Raw genomic sequence first — 26324 nt, forward strand, 5'->3', positions numbered from 1 at the left:
TAAACTTAACTAAATGGAAGAGTGACAGTAGAGCCTCATAGTTTCAATCAGAAAACCTAGGAATGGACCTTCTTTTTAGGTTAGAATGAAAGATGTAATAAGTAAATTTTGGACATAAAAGATTATTTGAGATGAGAGAAATACTTTTGAGTTTTTGAACAAAAAATACAAGTATATGGTTGATTATAGGATTTTAATGAGTAATGTTTAAAATTTCTAAGAGAAAAAGATGTTTTCTATAGATTTTCAAAGCAAGGATAGGAAGCTGAATAGTATCCTGTGTTGTTCACATTGTGATTTTATTCATTAGTTTGAAATGTTTTGAATTCTCAAAATATCATGTATTCCATTCTTACACAAACTATTCACTATTCAAATTTGATAAATTATGCAACTGGATATTTTTAAGAGTAGAATATAGAGTCAATAGTACCAGTAAAATTTTAAATTCTTGTCTTCATACAGTATAATTTTGGTATAGTCATTTTCTAGATGCTGGTTTGATGTTTTTCATGACTGATATATTGCATTACTAGCACTTTCCCAAATTTAATATTGGAGAGAAGTAAAATGGTAGAACCTAAAAGCTTGGTGTGTTGCTTTACATATGTGAAGTGAGATGTGATTATGTTTTAGTCATATCGTTGGGTTTACTTTTACAGTGTAATTTCCATCTTTAATAGGCCCACCCAAATTCTAGGGGAGGGTACATAGACTTCACCTCTCAATGGGAGGGGTGTCAAAGAATTTCTGGCTATCTTCAATCTACACAGTCTGTAAAAACACACATCTCTTACATATCCATACTCATATGCTTTCACACTTTTCCTAAGTAGATGACTTTTGTTTTCTTATAACACCTATGAAATTACTGACCTGGAGGAGTGCTTTCTAAGCAAAGGTAATGTAGTGTATAGAATATAGAATATTTCCTGCTGCCCCATAGGATTTCTTCAGTAGTTTGTCATGTTCCTTCCTGGAGTTCATGAAGGAGAGGAGTCATCGATTTAGGACTCCAACTGTGTTTTCCCTTGATATTCGATAAATATTTCTTGAGGGATCAGTGTTATTAATGGTACTATGTGAAACAACATGGGCAATATAGCATTAAGGAGTCACTACTTGCAAGCTCTCTGCCTTGTTCCAATTATTTAGTTTCTCTGGTCTTCATTTTCATTTTTGTAAAATAGGAATAATAATAGTACCCGTCTTGCAGAGCTGCTATAGTAATAAGATAATACATTGAAAGGCCTAAGAACAGTTTCTGGCACATACTAATGGCTCAATAAGTTACCTACTCTTACTATAAAAAGACAGGAGTAGTACTAATATTGGGTCCATTATAAGTTGTTTTTGTTTGTTTTAGTGAACTGGCCTGGAAACCTAATTGCTATTTTAACAACTAATTTAAAAATTACTTAAACACCTTTTTAGTCAGTGACTTCTTGTCTAACAAATATCATGCTTCTTTATACAGGAAGGCTTGGTAAATGCTATATAGTCAGAATAGTTCTTATTAATATTTATCTTTGATAATCTTATTTCATGATAGATTGATATAGAAACTGTTGAGACTATTATATTAATAGTACTACGTTAGACATGATGTTTTGCAATTTGAGTTTATAATATTAAATTCCACAACAGGAATATTTACATTGGTACTTTTTTTTCCTTGCATGTGATTTTTTAGTGGCTTTATGGGAAGCACAGATTAGATACAATTAAAAAGATGTAATTGATTATTTTATGACATGTATTGAAAGAAATAAAACACTTTTTTTGTTTTAAGGAAATTAACAGTAGAGGAAAATTACCGGTTAGAGAAGGAGGAGAAACTTTCCAAGGTAGATGAAAAGATCAGCCATGCAGCTGAAGAACTGGAGACCTATAGGTATTAATTCATTTTCTCCCTTTCTATTTGGGGTGAGAAGGGTATCTAAAAACTCAATACCAGAAAAAATAATAAAGCAACCAAAAAAACCCCATATTTTTATTGTGTTACTTTTTGTTCAGATTTCTCTCATAATATTGTGCATACAGAAGATATAAAAAGGAAAAAAAAATGTTTTCCTTTCAGGGTGTGTGATTTTTAAATATCTCACATTTGAATATGGACAATCCTATTTTATGTTAATGTCAAGAAATTTATGAATAGATAATTTCTAGGTCTTTTATCTTTGGTTCAAATGGGGAAGAATATATACAATATTAATGAATTCAATAAGTGAGCCACAAAAAGAAGAGCAAGCCACAATTAGTGTTCTGAAGAAGTGTATATAAGACTGTAAGTCTTGTTTTTACCTTGGTTCCAGCCTCACTGGATCCAAGGAAATAATAGAAAACCTAGAGAAAAAAAGGGGCAAGATTCAACAATATCCCTAATAGTTGTGATAATTTATTTTACCTTAGGAAGAGTAAGCTTCAGTTTTATCTGAAAGAAGGAATTATCTTGTTAGTTTTATAAAGGTAATAAGTAACATATTACTTTGCAAAGGTCATTAATTTTCTATAATTCTATGAAGATGGTAGACTTCTGAATAAATCTTCCAGGATTATGCTTCTTAAAAATAGAAGACTAATATACCATATGATTCTTTGCATGACCTTTGGTTTAGGTAATCTTAAGTAGTAGTACTCTTAAGGCTTAATTAATGTTAAAATTAGATCAGGAAAAAAAATACTTTGGAACCCCTCAAAGGTGATTATTTCTTAACATGTTGAGTTCTGGAGTTATTTTTTACATGATAGAGAGCACTTTGGTGCTTTAATTAATATTTTTTAGTATGGAGTATTTTTTAGTAGAGAGTATGTTCTGTCATTTCTTATTATATATTAATAGTAGGATAATTATTTGCTCCTTGTAGAAGCCGAGCCAAAGATCTTAAAGAAGAATTGGAGAGAACCATTCGTTCTTATCAAGGGCAGGTATGTGTGTGTGTGTGTAATTTAAAATAAATCTAATTTGTCTGAATTGGTACAGGAATATAATTACTTGACCAGTTGTACACCTCTCTTGAGGTGTTGCATGTGGCTGTGGAACATTTCCAGGGAGTCAGAGATTCCGTAATAAGAAATCTTTTTTTTTTTCCTTTTTGTCTTTTTTACTGACCGGTAACGGGATCGCAACCCTCGGTGTCGCGCCCGTACCGGGGACTGGCAATGGAATCGCAACCCTCAGTGTTGCGCCAGCACCGCGCTCAGCCAGTGAGCGGGAACCGGTCTCCACATGGGATCCGAACCCTTTCTTATCAAAAGTTGCCATGTCTGGGCCAGCCTGTGGCTTGGGAGAGTGTGCTGCTGATAACACCAAGGCCATGGGTTCGGATCCCTATATCGGGATAGCTGGTTAGCTCACTTGGGAGAGCGTGGTGCTGACAACACCAAGTCAAGGGTTGAGATCCCCTTACCAATCATCTTTAAAAAAAAAAAAAAAATTTGCCATGTCTCCTGCTGCTTTGGGAATGTGTATTACATCACATAAACAAACATATATCATCAGCATTAAGGTCTCATATTCGGTCATGCTAGTAATCTGTTAATTGGCAACTCCTGTTGTAGTTGATTATTGCATAAAGAAGTTCACTGACAAAAAGTTTAATTATCTTTACATTCAGTTTTTGTTTTCAAAGTATAGTAGAGTAGATCGTGTTTACATGAAAATTTGCTTTTAAAGTGTTGCTTTCTGACTCTTCAGAGATGCTTGGGTTATTTTTGAGTTTATGAGTTGTGTACTAAATCATAGTGATAGATGTGAATGTATTTTACTTAAGAAAAATAGTTGTCAGTAGTATTTTAATGACTTTCTTTTTCAGATTGTTTCCTATGAGAAAAAAGCGCATGATAATTGGGTAAGTTTTAAGTTCCCCTAAGGCTCTTTTGTCAAATTATGCTTTTTCATTTCAAAAGATACACTATTCATATAAATTAGGTGAAAATAAGGTAATATTTTTAAAAATGAGTTTCTTTTAATTTCACAAGGAACATAATACTTTGTTATAACAGTTTTTCACAAAATCTGATTTTTTCTTCTCTGTTGTCAGCACATTGCTTCTTTGAGAGGAGCTTATACTCTCTGGGGGAGGTGACATAATGTTCATGGACTCATTGTTTTTGGGCACTGGATTACCACTGGTTAGTTGTGGACATACTTTCTGACCTGTTTGCTCATTTGTAAAACCACGGGATCAGTCTAAGTGCTATCTAAAGCTGCTTCTGGTTCTAAAAGTCAGACAATTCTCTTATGTGATTCTTGGTGTTGAATTACTTGGTATACATTAAGAAAAGGGCCATTGTGAGAAATAATATGTCTTTGCTCCAGAGGAACTGTATGGGGAAGTGGTAAGAATGCAGATTTTGACTAATTATAGGAAAGACCTCTCTAACATGTAGGACTGTCGTAATAGCCAGCCTGTGTGGTGCCTGTCACTAGGAGACTTCAAGGGGAGACAGCTTGCACAGTGGATGAATACATAGGGTCTGGAGTTAGCCTGTCTTGGTTGTATCTGACTCCATCACCTACTACCAGTTTCCTTATTTATAAGATAGAGATGTCAGTAGTACCTATTTCATAGTTATTGCGATGATTAAATGAGATGATTCATGTAGGTTTTTGCCAAGTGCCTGACACATGATAAGCACTCAGTAAATGTTAACTGTTGTTATCATTGTTGTTATACTGAAGCTTGGTAGATGTTTCTTAGACATGTTGGAATGGAGATTCCAGCATATGGTGAGAGATTAAGTATGTTGAATGTCGAGGTCCTTCCCAATTCTAAGATTCTGTGTGCTTTGTTGATATTGAGGGTTCACATAAAGATTTGTTACTGAATTAAGCTGGGCTTGGAAATGAATTTAGTCTTCTTCATCCTTCCTCACCACTTTCTAAATACTTACATGTAGATTATTTTTTAAAGGTGAAGAGGATGTTTATTAAAGTCTCTTACATTATAGCTACTGTACTTAAAGGCATTTTACATATATTACTCATTTAATTTACTTGATAACTCTGTAACATAGGCATTATAATCCCAGCCAAAGGTCAGGTAATGAGAGAGTGAAGGGTAGAAATCAAAATTCTCATCTTTCAGATTCTGTCTTGTACTTTTTCTGTTACTGTACATTGAGTTTCTTGTTTAGTAAATATGGCATTGACTTTAAATTAAAACATGCAGAAAATATGCCCTTTCTGTCTTACTGAAAAGATATTTTTCAGATTTTATAAAAATAATATGTACTCATTAAAAGTTCAGACCATATAGAGAGGTACAAAGAAGTAATCATTAATATCACTTTCATTTATGCCATACTTTTATTTTATTTTATTTTATTTTTTTGTCTTTTGTCTTTTTTCCGTGTCCGGCAACGGATCGCAACCCTCAGTGTTGTCCCTGTACCGGACCGGGGACCAGCAACGGGATCGCAACCCTCGGTGTTGCTCCCGCGCCTCGCTCAGCCAGTGAGCGGGAACCGGTCCGTCTGTATGTGGGATCCGAACCCTCGGGCGGGAGCGCCGCAGCGCTTCCCAAGCGGCGCACTATCCAGTGCGCCACCGGGCCGGCCTATGCCATACTTTTTAATGCATTTAGACATTAAAGCATATGTTTTAAAAAAGGAATTGATTATATTATATCTTACTAAATGTTTATAACCTGCTTTTTTTTACTTAACGTATCATAGAATTTTATGAATGTTTCATAATTTAGGAGAACCTTTCTCATTTGATAAAACTTTAGTTTGTTTCTACTTTCTCTACTGTTATAATTTCAGATGTTACTTTCTCCATTAAGCATATCTTTGCTTCATCCTATGAGATTTAATCTTTTCTTCCTTTGAACTCAAGTAGTACTTTGTTTTTATGTATCTCATGGCAAGTATCCTGTTTTTTACTGTGGTCGTTCGTATTCTTACCACAAGATTTGAGCTCCATAAGATAGGGACTATTTCTTTCTCCTTAACACCTGCACCTAACAAAATGCTATGCGTATTATAATTATTCAATATTTTAATACAGCGTTTTAGATCATTCATTGAAATTACACTTTTACCTAACCTTTGGGTGTAAGCTTTTCAAAAGCCCGTAAACATTTGCCATCAGTTTGTTTATATATATATATATATATATATATATATATCTTTTGTAATTTATCTTTAATATTGGTAGCTTACTATGATTTTTTGTGCCTTATACTTAGACATGTTATTCTGTACCATCTAGAACACTTTTTTTTTTTTTTTCGGCTGGCCAGTATACCGTGTAGAAAACATTAGGAAGTAATTTTGGTTCTGCATTGTTAAAAGTTAAATGAATTGGTATATTTCACTAACTAAAATTGTTATTGGCATTACATTCTTTTTTGTTAGTACAGAATTGATTATATGATTACATGTTGGAAAAAGATTTACATATGGAGTCATTTTTGATTGGGAATGCTAAAATATATTTAAGCTATGCTTTTTGTGAATATTTACATAATTTATTCTTTGTCCAATTAAAGTCAATTAATGTGTAGTTCACAATTTTAAGTGAACACAAATATGATAGTGTAATTCCTTGTAAAAAAGCTAAGGTTGTAGAGTATGGTAGATATACTTACTCTCGTGGGTTGCATTAGTTTTCATCTAACGTTCCACACACTGCTGCACCTCATCTTCAGAATCCACAGAATGACAAACATGCAGCATAGCAGACAGGTTTAACCTTTGCCAACAACTGTTGGGGAATATGCATGCTCTTGGTATTTATTATAAACGTAAGCTTTGTTTTCTATAACATATATTCTTATTTTTAACCTTTTATTAAGTAAAATATTATTAAACAAATGTAAGACTTACAGGAATATGATCTGTACAGTGCTATATACCTAATAGACGTGCAACATGCATTGATTATATTCAGCCATTTAAAAAAAAGTGGCCTTTACTAGCATGCTGTGAAACTATTTTAGACTTTTATGGTTTCACAGAACTACAGTGATTTCTCTCCAGAGATAAGTACCTTGTTGCATGCATAATGACCCTGAGTTTCCATTCTCATTGTGTCCTTTTATATAGCTTTTATCATGTTGTTTGGATATTTACAGAATCAAATAATGCTAATCTTTGACTTCACATCTCGATAGCTACTTTCATTGGCAATTACATGATTAATCTCCAGTCTTAGTAGCTCATGTCTTCTGCTTACATGAAACTAATTTCCCTTTTAAAATAATTTTCTAAATTTAAAATGTTTTGCATTGAGTTTACTGAAATGATTATTTACTCAAGTGACTGTGATATTTGTATGCCATTACCGTGATACCTATACTTATCTTTTATTTTAAGTGTATAAATGTATTTTTTAAATTCTTTTTTTTTTTTAAGTTGGCAGCTCGGACTGCTGAAAGATACCTCAGTGATTTAAAGAAAGAAAATGCTTACAAGAGACAAAAGTAAGTATCTTAAGTCAGAACACTTTAAAAACTTTCAATGAGTTGTTATATATTAATTAGGTTACACTTTTGTAAGGGTAAATAAGAAAACTTGCAGTGAACCCAGCATGTATCATTGTGAAATATTTGTTAGTTTTACTAGGAGTGGCTAGTTTTTTTGTTTGAAATACTTAGAGAGGGCACTGAAGTAGCACTTGAAGGAAACTGTTCACAGATGCTTCTGTAAAAAAATGTAACAAAAATTTTCTTAAACTGGTATAGGTGGAGGGAGGTAAAAATGGATGGAAAGAGAAAGGATGAATCTGAGATAGTAATACTCAGAGTACCGCATCTTTTAATGGTTAAGTAGACAAAATAAATGTTTATTATCTCTGTCATCCACTGGTTTTGTTGTATTGGATGGCATATTTTCACCATAATAAAATGAAAGGGAGAATGAAAGTGTACAGTGTACGAGAGTACTTCAAAAAGTTCATGGAAAAATGAAATTAAAAGATAATATGAAGCTTTCCACAAACTTTTCAAAGACCCCTTTTCAAAGAATAAATGCTTTTCTATAAGGATAGTAATAGTCTTCCCAGAGTGTTATAATTTCATGCCAGAATATACTATTAACATTATCCAATATTAGTTTTAGTCCTCTTTCTTGTCTTTTCTACTCTCAGAAATTAAAATAAAATGATTAAGTGTTTTATATCAGATCTGACAGTCAAGAACTAGAATAAGATTCTTTTAAAACATCACATTTTTAAGATAAAAAGTTCAGGATTAAAATAGTAGAAAGAGTTAATGGTATTTCCAGTTTTATGTTAAGATTGGAATCATACCGATCACATTACAATGGAAAGCATACCTGACGCAGAGCCAGGAACCCTGTGTTTTAATCCTGGAACTTTCATTTTGAATAAATCATTTAAATTCCTAGCCTCAGTTTCCTTAGCTGTAAAATGTAGACTTGAACTTGTTAAACTTGGAGAGCTCTTCCATTTTGATAATTTGGATTTTGTGATATAGTACTCATGTAGTCTGATTTTGAAAAAGAAACAAAACAATTCCAAATCTCAACAAAACGTCACTGTTCCTAGGCAACAAGAAACCAGTTACCCTAAAATAAGTGGTGGGAAATAAAGGGGTTTTGGTCCGGAATAATTTTTGCGCATCTGTTTTTTCTATGCAGATACTGAGATAGTGAAGAGTAGTTTGTACTTGGTAGTAGCATTTTTCTTGAAATGTGGGTGTTTCTCATGGATGAGTAACATAGAGATATTTGTTCTTTATTTGCAGATTAACTGAAAAAGAGTTTAAATTTGAACTTTTAGAAAAAGATCTTTATGCACTTGATGTTCCAAATACAGCATTTGGCAGAGGTAGTCTTTTTTTTTTTAACCCCTCATTTAAAATACATAATATCTATATATCTATATATTGCACACATAGTTTATATTAATGTAAATTAACACTATTATTAATAAATTAGATTTTGGAGCCAGGGTTCTTGTGTAAGGTCTCTGACAGCCTCCAATTTTCTGGGTTTTGTTTCCCTAGCAATAATGAAAATTATCGCTCCCTTTCTCAGTGGGATTTTGTAAGGTGATATATAGTTGAGCTATATATATAGTTGATATATAGTTGAGCTCCTTGAAAAGCCAAGTGTTTGGCATATAGTAAAGTAACTATTTTGGGGGTGGGGAGAATGGATTTAAGGAGTGTTTAAATGGAATAACATTGTGACTGTTTACATATTAACTATACTTTGGAATTTGCTTGAATTATAAAAATGAGAATCAAAATAGTTGGTTTATAATTATTTAAAACTTTCAATTTAAAAGGTGGGAAAAAGTTAATAAAATGAGTTTGATTGCTTTAATTACTCCCAACGGAGGAGCAGTTCTTTGTAAGGGGTATTTAAGGTCCATTCATTATTGAGTTAGGATCTGTAATGATCTCAAACTATTCCAAATAGTTTAACTTTTAAAAAATAATTTTGACTGAATTAGAATTAAGCTTCTGAGGCAGTGAAAATAAGTTTATATTGGTAGAATCCCGTTTCAGTAACCTTTGGAAAGTTATAAAAATCACTTTTGAGAGTCAAATTTCATTAAATTTGAAATTTATTTCTACATTTAGAAAATATCAGATTATTATGAATTTTTAGTAGTAGCAAAGTTTGTAGTGGGAGGAAGTATACAGCAGGAATTATTCTCTAAACCCACAAGATTTGAGCTCCATAAGATAGGGACTATTTAAACCCAATGTAAAAATCTCAGGGAGGATAAATGATGCCTTGATCTTTTGTTGTAACTGATTTGAATAGTATATCAGTTACACTCAATAAAACTTAACATGTTTAAAAAGTGTTATGTTGGTGGTATATATATAGGTTTGTTTGTTAATTTTTGACATTTGGAAGCATAACTATTATTTGGGAGTGGTGAAGTTTGTAAAATGATAGAACTCTTGGTTTTATGGATTATAAATAAATAATGATTTATTTGATGAATTAGTATATGTAAACTGACTTTTCATGGGTATTGAATCAAAAGTAATTTCTGGTGCTTCAGAGTATTTTATGGGTTTTTCTAAAATCTGAGCTTTACTTTGTGGCCCAACACAGCCTCTCTGGCTCTGATTTAAACTGAGCACTTCCATATTGCAACCTTCACCAGCTGAAATGTCTAGAAGCATACTGCCTTTAAAAACAAAATAAAACAAACTTCATGTCCTCAAATCCTCCTGTAACTCCAAAATGTATCACCAGTATCCTTTGTTTAATATGTATAGTTATTTAAGTGTATTAATTACCAAGAGGATAATGTTTTTATTGACTGATGTGTCTTATTTGGTAGACAAACTTTAAAAACACCAGTGGTCATATTTAATTCTATCCTATATTAGCAAAACCAAAGACATAGTTAGTGTTTAGGACATGGATTAAACTTAAATTGTCAATAGGATTACCTGATGGTAATTGTTGAAATAAAATTCTAACTGTGTAGTGTAGCTAACTGAAACTATGAATTTAAACGTGCTGTTTTAATTATTCCAGAGCATTCCCCATATGGTCCCTCACCATTGGGTCGGCCTTCATCTGAAACGAGAGCTTTTCTCTCTCCTCCAATTTTGTTGGAGGGTCCACTCAGACTCTCACCTTTGCCTCCAGGGGGAGGAGGAGGAAGAGGTATATTGTTTAAGCATCTTTATTACTCTAGATTTCTTCCTTACTTTATATTTTCATCTCAACTTACCTTTAAAATGATCTGTAAAATAAACATTTGGACAGTACAGGCATTCCTTGCACTTATTGAGGTTTACTTTTTTTTGGAAAAGGAGCTCTGTGATATCTAATTTTAATATGTTTTTCTCTTAGGAACAGTATTATACTAGATGGCATTTTGATCAAGGACTTGATGCATATCTTTTTAAACCATATTTTGACTTCTTAAAAACTATATTTTACACTACATAATATAAAACCTAACAAAGAATACATAAAATACAGTAACAGTATAACATAGCATAAAATTGTGTTTTGGTGAAACATTATCAAATGTAGGCAGTAAAAAAAATTTTTTTTTTACTTTATCATCTTTTTATTGTAGAAAATCAGAAAGTGAAAGATCTAACTTTTTAGAGTCAAAGAATTCAGAAGTACTGTTATAGGTAGAGTTTTAATGGGAACTTTTAGGGAGACCTAAGTTGTTTTTGAGAAACCAACCCAGGATTGTCAGCTTTGTTACTCCCTTACGTGTTGTAGAGAATTTCTTTAGCTGCCTCAAGGCTAAGTATTAGCTGTTGGCCTTTCTGCACGTTACATCATCAGCATCACCGTGGTGTTATAAAAGGCCCTTGTGCCTTTGAAAACTCCTGTGTGTCTGAAGTTTTCCTCTTTTGATCTCTACCATACTTTCTTCACTTTGTCAAAGTTCTTTAAAGTTTTTCCTTGATTTGTGACAAAATTCAAAGATACAGAGTCCTACTTATTCTGATATCAAAAGTCTTAGGTTTTCAGTCCCAAGTCTGTGTTTTGTAAGAGCTGTTGGCATTATTCACCAGTGAAATGTCCCCAAACCTTTTATCGGTAATCTTTACAGATTGCATCTGAGGTAAGAATGTGAAGTAATGAGACTAAATCAAAACACTGAACTAAACTCAACATACCAAAGCTCATACACTGAAATGGATACTACTCATCTAAATATTCTCTCAAAGCGTCTATGTAATTCTCAGTTGAAGCTGCCATTATTCTAAATATTTTTAGAACTCTTCCTTTGGAATTGGCTTCAAAGAATATGAGAAAATCAATTTCCTACTTTATGATCATGTTTATATCCTCTTTCTCCATCCTCAGTTTGGTCAACTTAGAACTGTTCATTCCCACTTCGCGGTCCCCCCACAGATGGGCCCCTAGCCCAGGGTCACTTCCGAGAGATACTTTGCTTGTGTTAGTTTTGAACTGGAAGGTCCTAGGGAAAAGGGCTGCTCTGTAGACTGATAACTTGTAGCCTTAGGGGAGGTTTGCATTGGGCCATTCAGGAAGGGGACTAACTTTGGAATTCACATGTCTGCTATAGGCTGAGTGCTTAGTGCCCTAAGTCCATTTTTTGCCCCAAATTTTAGCCTTTATTTAAGTTAAGAAATATATTTTATATCATGTCACATTTCACACACCAACATAAATGTGATTGAAACCAGTTACACGAAATAATACTTACCATTACAGTTTTGATGCTTTTTCATATTTTCTGTTCAGTTCTATTCTATTTCATTAAAAAAATGCTAATTAAGACTAAGTTAATTTCACATACCACAAATGGGTAGCAGCTAGCAGTCTGAAAATAATGCCCTAGAAATAAGGATATAATTGGCTAAACCGCAAATGTGAATCACTGGAGGTTGAGTTATATAAGTCAAGGGTTGCTTGTAGTCAATTGAATATTTGGACTAAGAGCAAAATTTATCTTTGATTTCTCCTCTTCTCTCCTGTTTAATTGCTTTCAAGATACAATGTGTTTAGATTATTCGTATAGGTGTTTTACTATTTGTTAAAAAAAAAAAACTACGGAACTTCTAGGTAAGTTATCATTAGGTTTTAAAAGACTTGCATTGGACTGGAAGTTTCTATGACCCACCAAAGAAGGATGAAGACTGCCCTTTCTTTCCTTTCCTTTTTTCATCTTTTTAAATTTGAAAGTTTGAATAATGTTGAGTAAAGGAAACCAATTTCTTTTTAGAGTAAATTGTATATAACTTTTGGTCTGAATGACAAACTTGAACCTTTAGCATTTTCAAGTTTGTAATTTTCACCTGGTTGAGTCAGTCGGCCTGTAGCTTTGGTCCTTTGGAAGGAAGCAGTCGGGAGAAAGCCTTTGTCTGCCTTAAAGCTCTGTGCTTCACTCTAGGTGAATTCAGCCTAACTGACTCTTGCACATTTTTTGCTTTTCCCAGCCTTCCTTTTCTAATGAAAGCAAGAAGGAAAGATTTGGGGAATTTAATAGAATATACAATCATAAGGAAAAATGATAGTTGACCTCTTGACTCTACAAAAGGAAATAGATGGAAAATTTTAAGAAAATATTACTATATATTAAAAAAATTAGTGCTATTACTGATTTGTACAAATCACCAAGAAAAGGTCAAATTAATTTTGGTCTCCTCTCTTAAAGGAGGCACTGAAATGGGGGAAGCATTTTATTTTATTTATTTTTAATTGACATATATTGATTGTACATATTTATGGGGTACAGAATTATATTTCAATACATGTATGCAATGTGTTGATCAAGTCAGGGTAATTAGCTTATTCACCATCGTAAAAGTTTATCATATCGTTGTGATGAGAACATTTGAGCTCCTCTCTTCTAGCCATTTGAGAACATACAATAAATTATTGTTAATTATAAATTCTTAGCCCTACTATACACCACTAGAACTTATTTTTCTATCTATCTGTAATTTTGTGTCCGTTGACCAAGTTTTCCCTATCCCCCAGCTCCTTTAGGGGAGTCATTTTAGAAAGGCTTTTTTGAAAAAAATTTTATTTCAAAGCTATTCCTTGAAAGGAATAAGCTTTTGAGTTCTGGACATTATAATTTTGAGAAGACATCATTTTCCTTTCAATGACAGATAAATGAAGTTATTAATATATTTTGTTACTGAATGTTTAATGTTTTTTTTTAATATATATATGCTTTTTTCATTTTAATTGAATATGTGCTTTTAATTAAGGTACTATAATTTCTGTGGTCATAAGAAGGGAACTTTAAAATGATTCTTCCCTTTATAAATATAAACATGCCAGGTTTTCTTATCCAAATGAACGTTATCTTGTTTGTTTAAAGTGTTTATTTCAATAGTCCTGTTGTTTTCAAAACTCTTGTTTTGCACTTGCCTTCAGAGCTTGTGAGTTCTCTTTTTGAATGTGAATTTGATATTTAGAAATTACTGAAAGCCATTTAGAGCTAAATTTACCTGGTAGATATAAAATTTTAAATCAGGTCGATTTAATCATTTTTGGGCAGAAGTAGAGAGTCATGTTACAACCTTGAGATGCAGTTTTTTACATGGCTCTTAAGTTAATTTGAGAACATTTCCAGACGAGTTATTCTAAAAAATATTTTGAGTAGTAGCAAAATTATTGAATAGGTATATAGCCCTAAGATGACCATTTTAAAGGAATCATGCTCATTTTGATTATTGACATATTAGTTTAAGCAACAAAAACTGCCTTTTATAATTATCTTATTACATCTGCTGTAGAAATCTTTACTTTGCAGTTTACTTTCTACACCTTTATTTTTCAGACTTTGTATTTATAGTTTATGATTTAATCACTGATTCATGTGTAAAATGATGCTGGTAATAACATTTAAAAATGAACTTTATAGTTAAATGTTTGTTTACGCACATAGCAAATGATTTTCCCCTTGTTGTCCTAAAAATGTCTTTGTAAGATAGAATTATAGTCTAAATATATCTTAGGGAAACTTTGTTAGAATCAGTTTGTTTTCACTTTTTAGAGTTTCTTGATTTTATTTGATGATAGGTCTTATAATACTTTTTAGGATACAACAGGATTGTATTTTTTTTTTTCTTTAATTAGGCTCAGGAGGCCCAGAGAATACTCTGGACCATCAGATTACCAATGAAAAAGGAGAATCAAGCTGTGATAGGTCAACTGATTCTCATAGAGCACTTTCTGACACTGGGTCCTTGTCACCTCCATGGGAACAGCACCGGAGGATGATGATCCCTCCATCAGGTAAGACAGTTATTTGTATTTGCAAGGCAGCAGTATGTAAAACATATAGGAATGGAAGAAAAGAGGAGTATATGTGTGCCCTGTCTTAAGAAAAATAATGATACATTTTAGGAAACAGCAATAGTAAATTTCCAAAAAGAATAATCACAGGTAATTGTTCGCATTACAGAAAGAATTGAGGTCATGAATGCAATCTACCACTATATTTTTATAATGTATTTTTACTTACTATGTAACTGTAGTTTAAAAAGTATATTTATATAATATAATTTCTTAGATTTTAGAATTACTTTATGGTAGAAAGGAATGTATAATTTCTTGGTTCAGTTTTTCCAATAGATGGCTTCTAAGTAATTGCCTTGCTTTCTTTGCGTTTGCTTTTGTTTAAAAAGCTGTGCATATATTAAACAATCTTGGAGAATAATAATTTAAAGCAGATTTTAGAAAATCTTAAAATGTGCTCACATAACTCCCTTTCTTGGTAGTTACTAATAAAGTTTAAGAGGTGTGAATATTAAAACACTTGCATTCCTTGTATAAATATGTTTCAACAATATTAGCGAATAAATGAAATAAGAAAAGTAATGCTAGAATTTAAGTGAAGCTTCTTGACTGTGAGGGAATGAATCTGCTGAATTCTTGGCTTTTAGCTTTTTAACTGATTCTTGAGACTTGCATCTACAGAGCAGTTACGAATAATTTATAGGGCAGTGATTTAATCAGAGTAGTGATTCATTATGTGTAAATGACTATATGAGGGTACTTCAAAAAGTTCATGGAAAAATAGGCATGAACTTTTTGAAGTACCCTTGTATTTATGAATCTAACAAGAAAGATATAGTAATTGTGTCTAAGTTCATGTAAACATTTTATTTTGGTAGTGTGTTTAACTTAAGAATATTTAAGAAAACTACAGGTAAGTTAAAGAAACAAAGTTTTGTTGTTTTTATCATTTTCTTATTCTTTGGAATTCTTGATCTCTCAGTGGTCCTCTTGATCTTCAGAGCTCCAACTGCAGTGTTTTTCTATTCTTATATCTAAGTCTTACAGCATCTTTTTCCTACATGGAGAAGTAATGGAGAAGAATGAAGAATCTTAATCCTCAGCAAATATCATGCTGCCTATAACAGAGATATGAATTAAATGGGGATATGCTACTTAACCCTCTTCATACTTTTTTGAGCTTTCATATTCTCAGTTTTAATTGTTTAAAAGAACAAGGAGTATGTATGTGGCTTGTTATTTTTGTCATTGCTTATTTTGTACTGATTTGGATAAATATTTTAGGTAAGAGGTAGCAACTAGACTAAGCAACTATACCTTAGTGGTATAGTCGTGAGTTAAGTCTGGTCTCCAGCCTTGGATATCTAAAAACTTTCTTTTGTTTCTATTTCTTAAAGAACTCAACAAATAAGAGAAATTCAGCTAAATTGATAAGGACAGTTTTAACTTTTCCTTTGAGAAACAAAAACAGGCTGAGCAATTCAAAATATTTTGGATCACTTTGGATGCACAGGCATAGATTTTTTTAACTGGCTCTGATTTGTAGACACTTGCAGAACATTGTCCTTCTGCATTGAGAATATTCTTTCAGACAAGATTCGTTTGATAGAATTATAGTTTGTGTTCAGTTAGGCTCATTTTGATCACCTTGATGAGTTTTGGAGTCTTCATAAACTTAATGAGGTGTCCTAAAATCTTCATTTATGCTTTAATCCTCTTAGAGGATGATTTTTTACTTCAAAGTTATTCCCAAATTTGGGGGCTACCCCTTTTTTGGGAGTATATGTATCTCTTAATCACTTAGATCTTCTTTTATAATGATCCTTTATAAATTCTAATGATTAGTATTTGGTTGACAAGTTACTGCTGTGTATGTTTATATGAACTTTAAAAATGCATGTTTAATTTGTCAGTCTTCCTGAAGAGAGTAGGTTGAGAGAGATTAGGATGTGGGAACAAATACAGACAACTTTTTGAAAAATTTTGCTTAGAATGAAAGAAATGAGATGGTAGCTGGAGGGAGGGGTGTTTTGTTTTTTAAAGATGGATAAACAACATATTTATTTGCTGATGGTAGTAATCCAGGATAGGAGGAGAAATTAATGATGTATGGAAAAGGGTATAGTTATAAAAGTGACAACACCTGAGTAGTAAACAGAAAGAATGGGATCCAGAGTGTAACTGGAGAGATTAAGAGCTGGATCACTTTATCCTTTGTAAAAAGAAGGATAAGCAGGCACAAATGTAGAGACAGGGTGAGGATAAATGGTGGTGTCCAGTTGCTTCAATTGTCTTGACCTGGCAGGATCATTAACTGAGAGAGTTCTGAGAGGAGAGGATTGTCAGAGATTTGAAGAGAGAAAAAGGTACACAATAGCCATTTAGGAGAGTGGAGGAACTCAAACATCAGTGAAATGTAGTATAATTATAGGGCATTGTTGAGCATCAGTTTGAAATTTGTGATCATAAATTTGAATGAGACCAGTGAGAGGTACATTTTTAATATACTAAACTTTTCATTACAGTTCCTTTGTGCCAGATGGTTAGTGCTCTTTATTACTCATTCTCAAACTCTGAGGTTGTTGTTATTTTATTCCCGTTTTACAGATGAAGAGCACAGAGAGGTTGGGTAACTTGCTGAAGATCACAAGGGGAAATAATGTAGCATAATCCTGCATATCACCCCTGAGAATTTACATATTAATATTTGCTTCAGATATATGTATGTTTATGTGTTTGGGGGGGTATATGTATGTGTGTGTTTGTGTGTATGTAAATGTATAATTAAAACATAAAAGGAAATAATAGCACATCGTATAAATGAGTTGATGTCTTTTCCATTTCCTTTCCTGGGCATATTACTTTCTTCCTTTCCTAAAAGCAACTACATATATGAGTTTAGTGTTTGTAGACTTTTAGTACATATATGATTTTTAAATAATTTCATTTCTGTTTTATCAGCTTTCTTATCAGCATTATGTTATTGAATTCTTTCCATGTTAATATATATAAAGTTTATTACTTTAATTGCTGTATAGCATTTCATTATATAATTAACCACAATATATTTATTCAGTACCTGTTGATGAGCATTTAGAGTGTTTCTAGTATTTCCCTAGAAATATTCCCCATATAACAATGCTGCAGTTAACACCTTTTTTGCACATATGTTCTTTAGAGATGAGTCCAAGAAATGCAACTGCTGGGTAATAGAATATGTATATTTTCAGTTTTACTAGATATTGTCTCATTGTCCTTAAGAGTAGTTATGAATGAAGTATATGAGAGTAGCTAGTTCTCCAATGCAGTTCTTAGTTTGTGAAACTGCTTCAGAATGCCCTGTACACTTATTTTTACCCCTCATTCATTTTTTTTCTCTGATCCTTTTCCTTCTCCTATTCTTTCTTTTAATCATCTCTTCTATGTGTGGTAGAAAACAAAGGTATGAAAGCAAAAAAGAAAGAAAGGAACCATCATATCCTCATTTTCTATATTTCAGTTCAGTCTTTCATTGATCATATGCCTCCGCATAGCTTTATCTTGGGGCGGGGGGGTGTGATAGACAGAAAGAGACCAGAATACTGTTGTTTATTTGTTCATCCTTACTTTTCTTTCAGGGCAAGCTTTGCTGCCTTTGTGACACCCTTTCTGATTTCTCCAATCAGAATTAGATAGGCTACCTCTTATATTATCTGTATTGCTCTTATTAAGACATTACTCACATTGTATTTACTTGTTTCTATCACCATTAGATGATAAGGACATGGAGTGTTTCAAGACCAACTTTGAATCACCAGTGCCTGCCTCATAATAATAGGCCCTGGTAGATTTAGGAATGGGTTACTTTTGCCAGTGAGGGACAACATAGGTATACGATTTATAAAATAGTAATCTTGTGACAATTTTTTTTTTTCTGAGGTTGCTGATGTGTGGGAATGTACTTTAGAAGCAAAATAATGATATAGTATCTTGAGATCTGATTAGGGAAGTTTTCAGGTTTCCCCATTTCACCCCCTTGCACAACTCTGCACCATTTAATTAATCCTATGTTTGAAGTAGAAAGGGAGAGCACAGTGGTTAGTGTTGGCGTTTTCTTCTACTGGGATAATTCATACCTGCTGAGACAGCTCTTTGCGAAGGTTCTGAAAGGTGATATAAGTGAACTTTCAAGACTATCTAGATCTTTCTGTCCTTAATCACATTCCCTGACCCCTAGAAGCACATTAAATATAATTCTGTTCATTGACTCTGGTTGATGCCAGGTGGTTTCCTTTGGCTTTGTGTGGGAAAGGTGTGTCAGTAAGGTTCCATGTGGCTGAATGAGAGGAACAGTGACATATCCTGAGGAGTGACATATCCAACATTGATTGATTCTGTGAAGTTCACATAATGAACCACTGCCTATGACAGTCATGAAAGGCAATTTGGGGCTTTCATCCATATCTGTAATAGGATAGGAGAGAGTAACACAATTCACATTCCTCACATTTTTGGAGTTAGACATATGCATACCTAATCTATCAAAGTATGCCATCACCTCTCAAGGATGAGATAGTTGACGACTTATATTTTTTCGAGAATGATGAGTTCTACAGGGACCCAGAAATTACCATTTTGTTATCATAAATGACCCTTAAGGACAAAGGAGGGTGGCTGTAGAAGTACCTGAGTCATAGTCTGTGTCCAAATTTGTGTCTATCCAGATGTCCTTAATTTCAGCAGTGCGAACCTTCTACTCATCAAGTCAGAGATCTTTCCCTTTAGTTTGGGATACATGCAAAATTCCAAAATGTTGATGTTATTGAAAATTTGACCACTGATGACTTCCAAATGGCACTCTCTCTGCTTTGGTGACAGATTGTTACCTGTTCTGCTAAATTTCTTGCTATGCTTACATTTCCTGTTTTTTTAAATCTTATGCTGGTAGCTATCTCCTTAGTCTTTTTTGATGTATTGATGTATTTACTTTCATCCACTACTATTACAATTGAAAGATAAATGAATTTATATCACTAAATTCTGTTTTTACATATTCTAGTTTACACATAGCAATTGAATCTCTCAAATCCAAAGTAGGAAATTATACTTGTGTTTACTACAAAGGCAGTTATGTCTATAATAAAATACATAATTTTTCTAAAATTGTTTACTATTGTCTGGCAGGAATATGGGTCTTATAGGAAACAGGAGAAATGTCTAAGTTCAATATATGAAACTTAAGAAAACTTGATTTATGGTTATATTTATAAAGATATTTTAAAAACTTGTTTTCTAGGCCAACCATATTCTGATCCAGCTCTCCTTCCACAAAGGCAAGACAGATTTAATTCTAATTCTGGTAGGCTGTCTGGACCAGCAGAGCTCAGAAGTTTTAATATGCCTTCTGTGGATAAAGTGGGTAAGAAATTCTTTGTGTTTTCTTTCTTTCTTTTTAAAATATGGTGGCATACTGAAGAACTGGAAGCTGAACAAAGGACTAATAATTGCTGTCTCTGGTAGCTTTTAAGGCCAAAATCTCTTTTCTGAATACTTCCTGGTTTTATATTACTTGTTCTGTTATACACAGACTGGCTTTCAAATATACGTTTGTGGTTGGTTTGAGCATTATGGTAATCTGTTTACCTATGATGGTCAGCATTACTCTGTTTTGTGACTGATTCTATAATTTTTCCACTTCACTTACATAGATCCTGTTTAGTAATAAGGGAAATTAGGCAAGCAAATGTGAATGGATATATGAAAATCCATCAGAAATATTATTTGGATGCATTCTCTGTTGATGATTTAATCAGTTACCTTGTTTAAATATTTCATACTTAGATAGATTTAATTAACATTTACGGAGCAATCTACTATTTGTCATGCACTCTTTTACTCATAACGATCTACTAAAGTTGGGAAATACATGTATCTAGTATATCAATCAAAAATGTATAACATTAAGAAAATAAAAAGATCTTTTTTTAAAAAAATTTTTTGGTGGCTGGCTGGTACAGGGATCCGAACCCTTGACCTTGGTGTTACAAGGCCACACTCTAACCAACTGAGTATCCTACCAGTCCCCAAAAGATTTTTCAAAAAGTAGCAAATTAAATTTATTGGTAAAATGTTTCCTCAGGAAAGGGCATATATTTGGGAGGGGGGAATTATCCCATTGAGATATTTATTATTTTAGAAAATCAATATTTTTAAAATAACAAGCAAAGAAACAGACCCACAGTCTGGATTTCTGTTATTAGTTTGTTATTATTAAGTTAATCTTTCTGTTTGGCTTTTGAAATTGTTTCCCCTCATTAATTCAAGCTTAATGGAATGAAAGTGTATTTGTGATTAAACATCCATTTCTAAACTGACGCTATTTAAAATTTTTAACATGTCTCATTTTTTTTCTAGTTGAACAATTTCTAATTTAGCAAATAATTTTTAAGTGCCTACTCTTTAGAAGATACCCTGCGTGACATGGCATAGGATATAATTATAGTAAGGTGTAGTCTTTGTTTGTAAGAAGTTAGTAATTAAATAGGGGAGAAAGACAAATATATATGCTTAACTAATACTAGTCAGAATCATAAGTGCCATTAGAGAGTATGCTGTGTTGAGAGAAAGAGAGAACTCCAGTCTAGCTGAAGGATGAAGAAAAAGTCCATGAAGGAGGTGACATTTGAGCTGTTTTTGAGGAAATTTGAAAAATTAATTGAGCATAAGCAAAGACAAAGAAAAGAGACACATGAGTCATTGATGGATAAATGGGTGTAAAACACATTTATCAGTTAACAAAGTTGTTATGAGTGTTTAATGAGTTAATATGTGTGGAAGTGTTTTGTAAATAGAAAAGTTTTATATAAGCATAATACATTATTAGTCAGTATATGCAGTTATACTATGTTTATGTCAGTTTATGTCCATACATGAAGGAGATTGGTGAGAGAGATGATCGAAACATGTTGACTAGCACTAGTGCTCAGTAAACATTTATGGAATGAGAATGGATTATCTCCTTTAATCTTCACAATGATCCTATGAAGTAGATACTTTTATCCTCATTTAATAGATAAAGAAACTGATGCCCAAAAAGGTGCTCAAGATCTCAGAAAGTATCAGAGGCAGGATTTGAACCCATGTCTGTCTGACTCCAGAGCTGTGGTCTTGATCCCTGTACTTTATTGAAATGAGAGAGTTGTGGACCCACCACTGATGTACTAAATATCTATTGAATGCTAACTATATGACAGGCATTATGGTAGTTGCTGTATTTTGGTAGTAAACAGGAGACAGGAGCTCAGCGTTCCTTATACTTTGAGGTCTAATAAAGGCCTAAAGGAAGTTACACTATACAGTTATGAGTACAGAATGTTTGGGGAGCATGTGGGGCACTAACCCAGATGAGTTTTAGTGTTTCGAGTGTGGGAGAGTCAAGAAAACTTATGGAGGAAGTGGCATGCAAACAGAATTAAAGGAGGGGCCGGCCCGGTGGCGCACTGGATAGTGCGCTGCTTGGGAAGCGCGGCGGCACTCCCGCCCGAGGGTTCGGATCCCACATACAGACCGGTTCCTGCTCACTGGCTGAGCAAGGCACGGGAGCAACACCGAGGGTTGCGATCCCGTTGCCAGTCCCCGGTCCGGTACGGGGGCAACACTGAGGGTTGCGATCCGTTGTCGGACACGGAAAAAAGACAAAAGACAAAAAAAAAAAAAAAAAAAAAACAGAATTAAAGGAGGAATTAGCTATAGCAAGATGATGGTGATGATGTCCTAGGAGGAGAGAATAGCATCTTTAAAGATTTAGAGGGAAAGGTGCTGTTAGATTGGGCAAGACAGAAAAGGGAGAAAGAGACCTGAGCCAGGTGCCATTTCAGCCAAGCAGCTTTATTCCACTAACGTGGAGGGGAGACGGAGCCAAATCAGTTCCCCTGAACAAAGGAAAGCAGGGGTTTACAAGCCTTTCAGGGTTCTGGCAGAGTAATGGGCAATTTTGAAATCAGTGGTATGCAAGGTGACACAGCCCTTGTGGTCCACTAAGGCATAGGCTTCTAATTAGTATCACCCCTATATCAGTGCAAAGTGCTCCTGGCCAAAGCCGGCTACTGCAGCCCACAGGACATTCCTTTGATGATAATGGTCATGTTTACCCCTTCCCAGGAGAGGAACTTCACTGCTCAGTTCCCAGAGCAGAAAAGGGAAAGAAGAGGGGGAGAAGTAAGGGGGAAGTTGCTTAACGTGACTGTGCTGATGTTAAGCTAGCCATGAGGCCTAATATTCCTCCCTTTATATATATATATATATATAAAAGAAGGAAGGGACAGGGGAGTTCAAACGGGGTCTCTTTCTTCTATATTTTCTTTGAGCGGATTAAGGACGTTGAACATTAGGAGCATTTAGGGGGCATGATGGTAATCGTTGGTATTGGATGGCTTGAAGTGTGAGGACCGTCTTGACCTGCTGGGCAGTGATGGGATTCCATGGTCTGTTTGATGAATGTGATGAACATCTGGAATAAAAAATCCAATTGTGAAGCCTAGAACTAGAAGCACAAGAGGAGTTAGAAACAGGGTTAGAAAGGGGGCCCACTGGAGCCATCGGGACCAGGATGTGTCTGTTGTTTAATTTGAGATGTCCTGTTATGTAGTTTTTTTGCTGTATCTCAGACTATTCCAGACTGGTTCACATAAAAAACAACATTCTCCCTCTAGGAAGAGACAGGTACCTTCTTTCTCAGCATTTGGGATATCGAAAGCCCATCTATTTTGAAGAACCATTTCTGTCAGTGGATTTCTTTGATTTTGAATGGTGGTAAGGATGGAGGCCATTTCACCTAGAGTGTCGAGAGGGCTTTTGAAAATCATTGGAAATAGGTTGTGGCAGTGTTAACACCAGCTATTCCTGTCCCTAGAGCTGTGGAAATTTGTAGGGGTAGCCAGTAAGGGAATGAAGAGTGGAGCAGCCCAATTATGACGGGCCGTAGAAGAGAGAACTGTTGCAGGAAGGGGAACCTGAATAGTTTGGTTGTTTGGCAGTCAGGTAACAGTGGGGAGCTGGAACACTGAGGGACAGGTGCCAGGCCAGGTAAAGGGAAGGCAGAGAGAGGTAGGATGAAGAGCCACAGAGGAAGCAGACACCTGGGGTAGTAAGACAGAAGCTGTAGGGAAAGCACTAGCCGTGAGACTTGTTAATTTTCTAGGTCCCAGGCTGAGCAGGATCTGGAGAGGGTGGTGCCAATTAGGGGCTGGTAGGGAATGCTGGTGGGGGAAGAGACAAAACCGTTTTTGGTTTGTGAGTGAGAGGAAGAAGTGGGTGCTGTCTGTGATGAGTTGTAGTTGGGAAGATGTGTTGAGAGAGAGAAAAGCAAGGCAGGAGGGCTGGTCGGAGCATTTCCACTGAGGCATTCATTTCTGTAAGTCACATGGTGACCTCCATCTGCAGAGAGGGTTTGTGGTTGTTAGTTTGGAGGTGGTGGTAAGAGGAGGTTTATTCCAGATGAATGGGGAGCCTGAGAAGCAGATGTTGTTTTGCCAAACTAGGGTGGATCCTATTCTGTGAGATCCTATTCTGTGAGTGAGTTTGTTGAGTTTGGGTAGATAGACAGATCCAGCAATTAGTTGACAGGGGAGAATGTGACTGGATTAGGAGTTGTTGTGTAAGGTTTATGAAAGGGATCCAGCTGTTGATTTGATGGCTGGACTGAGGAGTGGGGAGTATTTGTGGCAAGGATGAGTAGAAGGAGTAGCCCAAGCATTATGGAGTATATTCGGCAAATAGGAGGATGCAGGTAATAAAAGTAAAACACTGTAGCTGATTTAAATTGAAGTTACTGAACTCTCCCTGGAGGTATAACTCACGGCCCATAGTCCATCTGCTGTGGTGGTGGTGGTGGTGGGGGGTGTTGTAAAGGGTACTAAGAGGTTGAGATGTAGGATATAAAGGAAGGTGTCTAGATCCTTTAGCACAGAATCAAGGAAGTAAGGAGTGTCGGGAGTAGTAATGGGATTCGTAATCAGATTTAAAGGACATATCAGTTAGAGCATTACAAGTATAGTAAGGTGAGCAGTGGGATTGGAGTATGAAGAGAGTCAGAGGCCCAGCAGTGAGAAGAGGTGAGGGACCGAGGCAGCTGTGCCGGTCGGTACTCATCTGCAGCAGCCTGTTCCTCTGGTATCCAGGAGAGCCAGATAGTGACTGGGCTGGTGTTGACTACTCTGTAGCAAGAAGTGGGTGACAGATTTTGGGAAGATGGGGTTTGTTTGTTTTTTTTTTAAGACCGGCCAGGAGTGCTTGTTGAATAACTGGCTTAAGTGTCTGGAGTCCCTCTTTACTGACTGGATGTTGGGCTGGTGAGGGAGCACGGAAATGTTTTTACTTGTATTTGTAGTGGTGGGGGCGGGGAGGGATGTGTGTTTAGGGATAGGAGCAGTGGTATCCCAGACCTTGGGGTCAACTATATCAGTGAGTAGGGGGTTAGAGGGGAGAAGCAAGTCTGGGCGGCATAAGGGTAAAAGAGGTTTAGGTGCATTTGGAATAAAGTATATGGATGCCTGGAACTTGGTGAGGCTGTCCCTTTAGAAAATAGGCTTAGGGCAATGTGGAATGACTGTAAATTAGTATATGAAAAGTACTTCAAAAAGAATACAAGGTAGAGGGGAGGTGACCTTTGGTTTGCATGGAATTCTTCCCACCCTTACAATAGAAATGGAAGAATCAAAAAGTTGGCCTGAATATTCTGGAAGCACCGAGTGTGTGGTCCCCATATGTAGTAAGAAATAAATGAGCTTACCTGCTACGGTTACTGTTACCAGGGGTTCAGAGGCAGTGATAGGCATGGCAGCAGGCATTGTAAGCCCCAGGCACCGGCAGTCAGGGTCTCCAGTGGCTTGTCCCAGCAAGTCAGATAGCTCCAAACTGGGCTCAGTAGGGGTTTTTGGAGGGACTGGAGCAGGTCCAGAGACCCTTTTACTACAGTTCACTTTCCAATGCCCCTTCTCACCACACAGGGGACAGGGGCCTTGGGTTTAGGCAGACACTGGCCTAGTGCCCTGGTTTACCATTTGGAGCAGTTACCTGGAGGAGCGATGGGAGGCTTACCCTGAGCCTTGCCTTGAGATGTTTGTCGTTTCTGATTTTCCTGGATAGCAGCAGCCAGCACCTGGCATTTGATTTGGTCATGTTTTAGTTTTTGAGTTTTAGATTCCTCCTCTCTGTTTCATGGTCAAGGTTGGTATATTATGTTATAGCCCTGGTGAGTCAAGACATAAAAAGTGCAGGGCTTTCGTTAGGTTCCTGAGTAAATTACTTGATCTTGTTATAATTGACTGCTTTTAAGGAAGCCTTTTTTATCCTTTTTATGAGCCATGTGAGCCATGTGACCTCTCCTTCTATCTGGAGATTATAGCTGATAGTTCCAATTTGGGTCAGTTTGTGGGACAGCTGCAGGACCCAGAGGATACTGAGTTGGGTGCTGAGTGTGCATGTTGTCTGTATGGGCTTGGGCTGCAGTCCAGACTTGTTTCTACTCTTCCGGGTTTAGAGTAGAAGAGAGAATAACATAAATGTCATGTCAAGTGAGAATTTTCTTTTATATATTGAGAAGGATCTGTAGTATATGATTTTAATTGCTTCTCTATTCGAATCATATGATTCTC

General features: G+C 35.1%; 1 protein-coding gene across 1 annotated transcript in view; it reads left to right on the forward strand.

Moving 5' to 3' along the window:
* CTAGE5 (CTAGE family, member 5) overlaps positions 1 to 26324 on the forward strand; it is a 75853-nt gene that overhangs the window by 40384 nt on the left and 9145 nt on the right. Inside the window, 8 exon segments of the mRNA XM_008584332.1 lie at positions 1793 to 1894; positions 2868 to 2928; positions 3816 to 3851; positions 7363 to 7430; positions 8715 to 8797; positions 10477 to 10608; positions 14530 to 14688; positions 19967 to 20089. Coding sequence (XP_008582554.1) covers positions 1793 to 1894; positions 2868 to 2928; positions 3816 to 3851; positions 7363 to 7430; positions 8715 to 8797; positions 10477 to 10608; positions 14530 to 14688; positions 19967 to 20089 — 764 coding nt within the window.

This window comes from Galeopterus variegatus, unplaced genomic scaffold (assembly GCF_000696425.1).
Source record: "Galeopterus variegatus unplaced genomic scaffold, G_variegatus-3.0.2 Scaffold3227, whole genome shotgun sequence".
Classification (NCBI taxonomy): domain Eukaryota; kingdom Metazoa; phylum Chordata; class Mammalia; order Dermoptera; family Cynocephalidae; genus Galeopterus; species Galeopterus variegatus.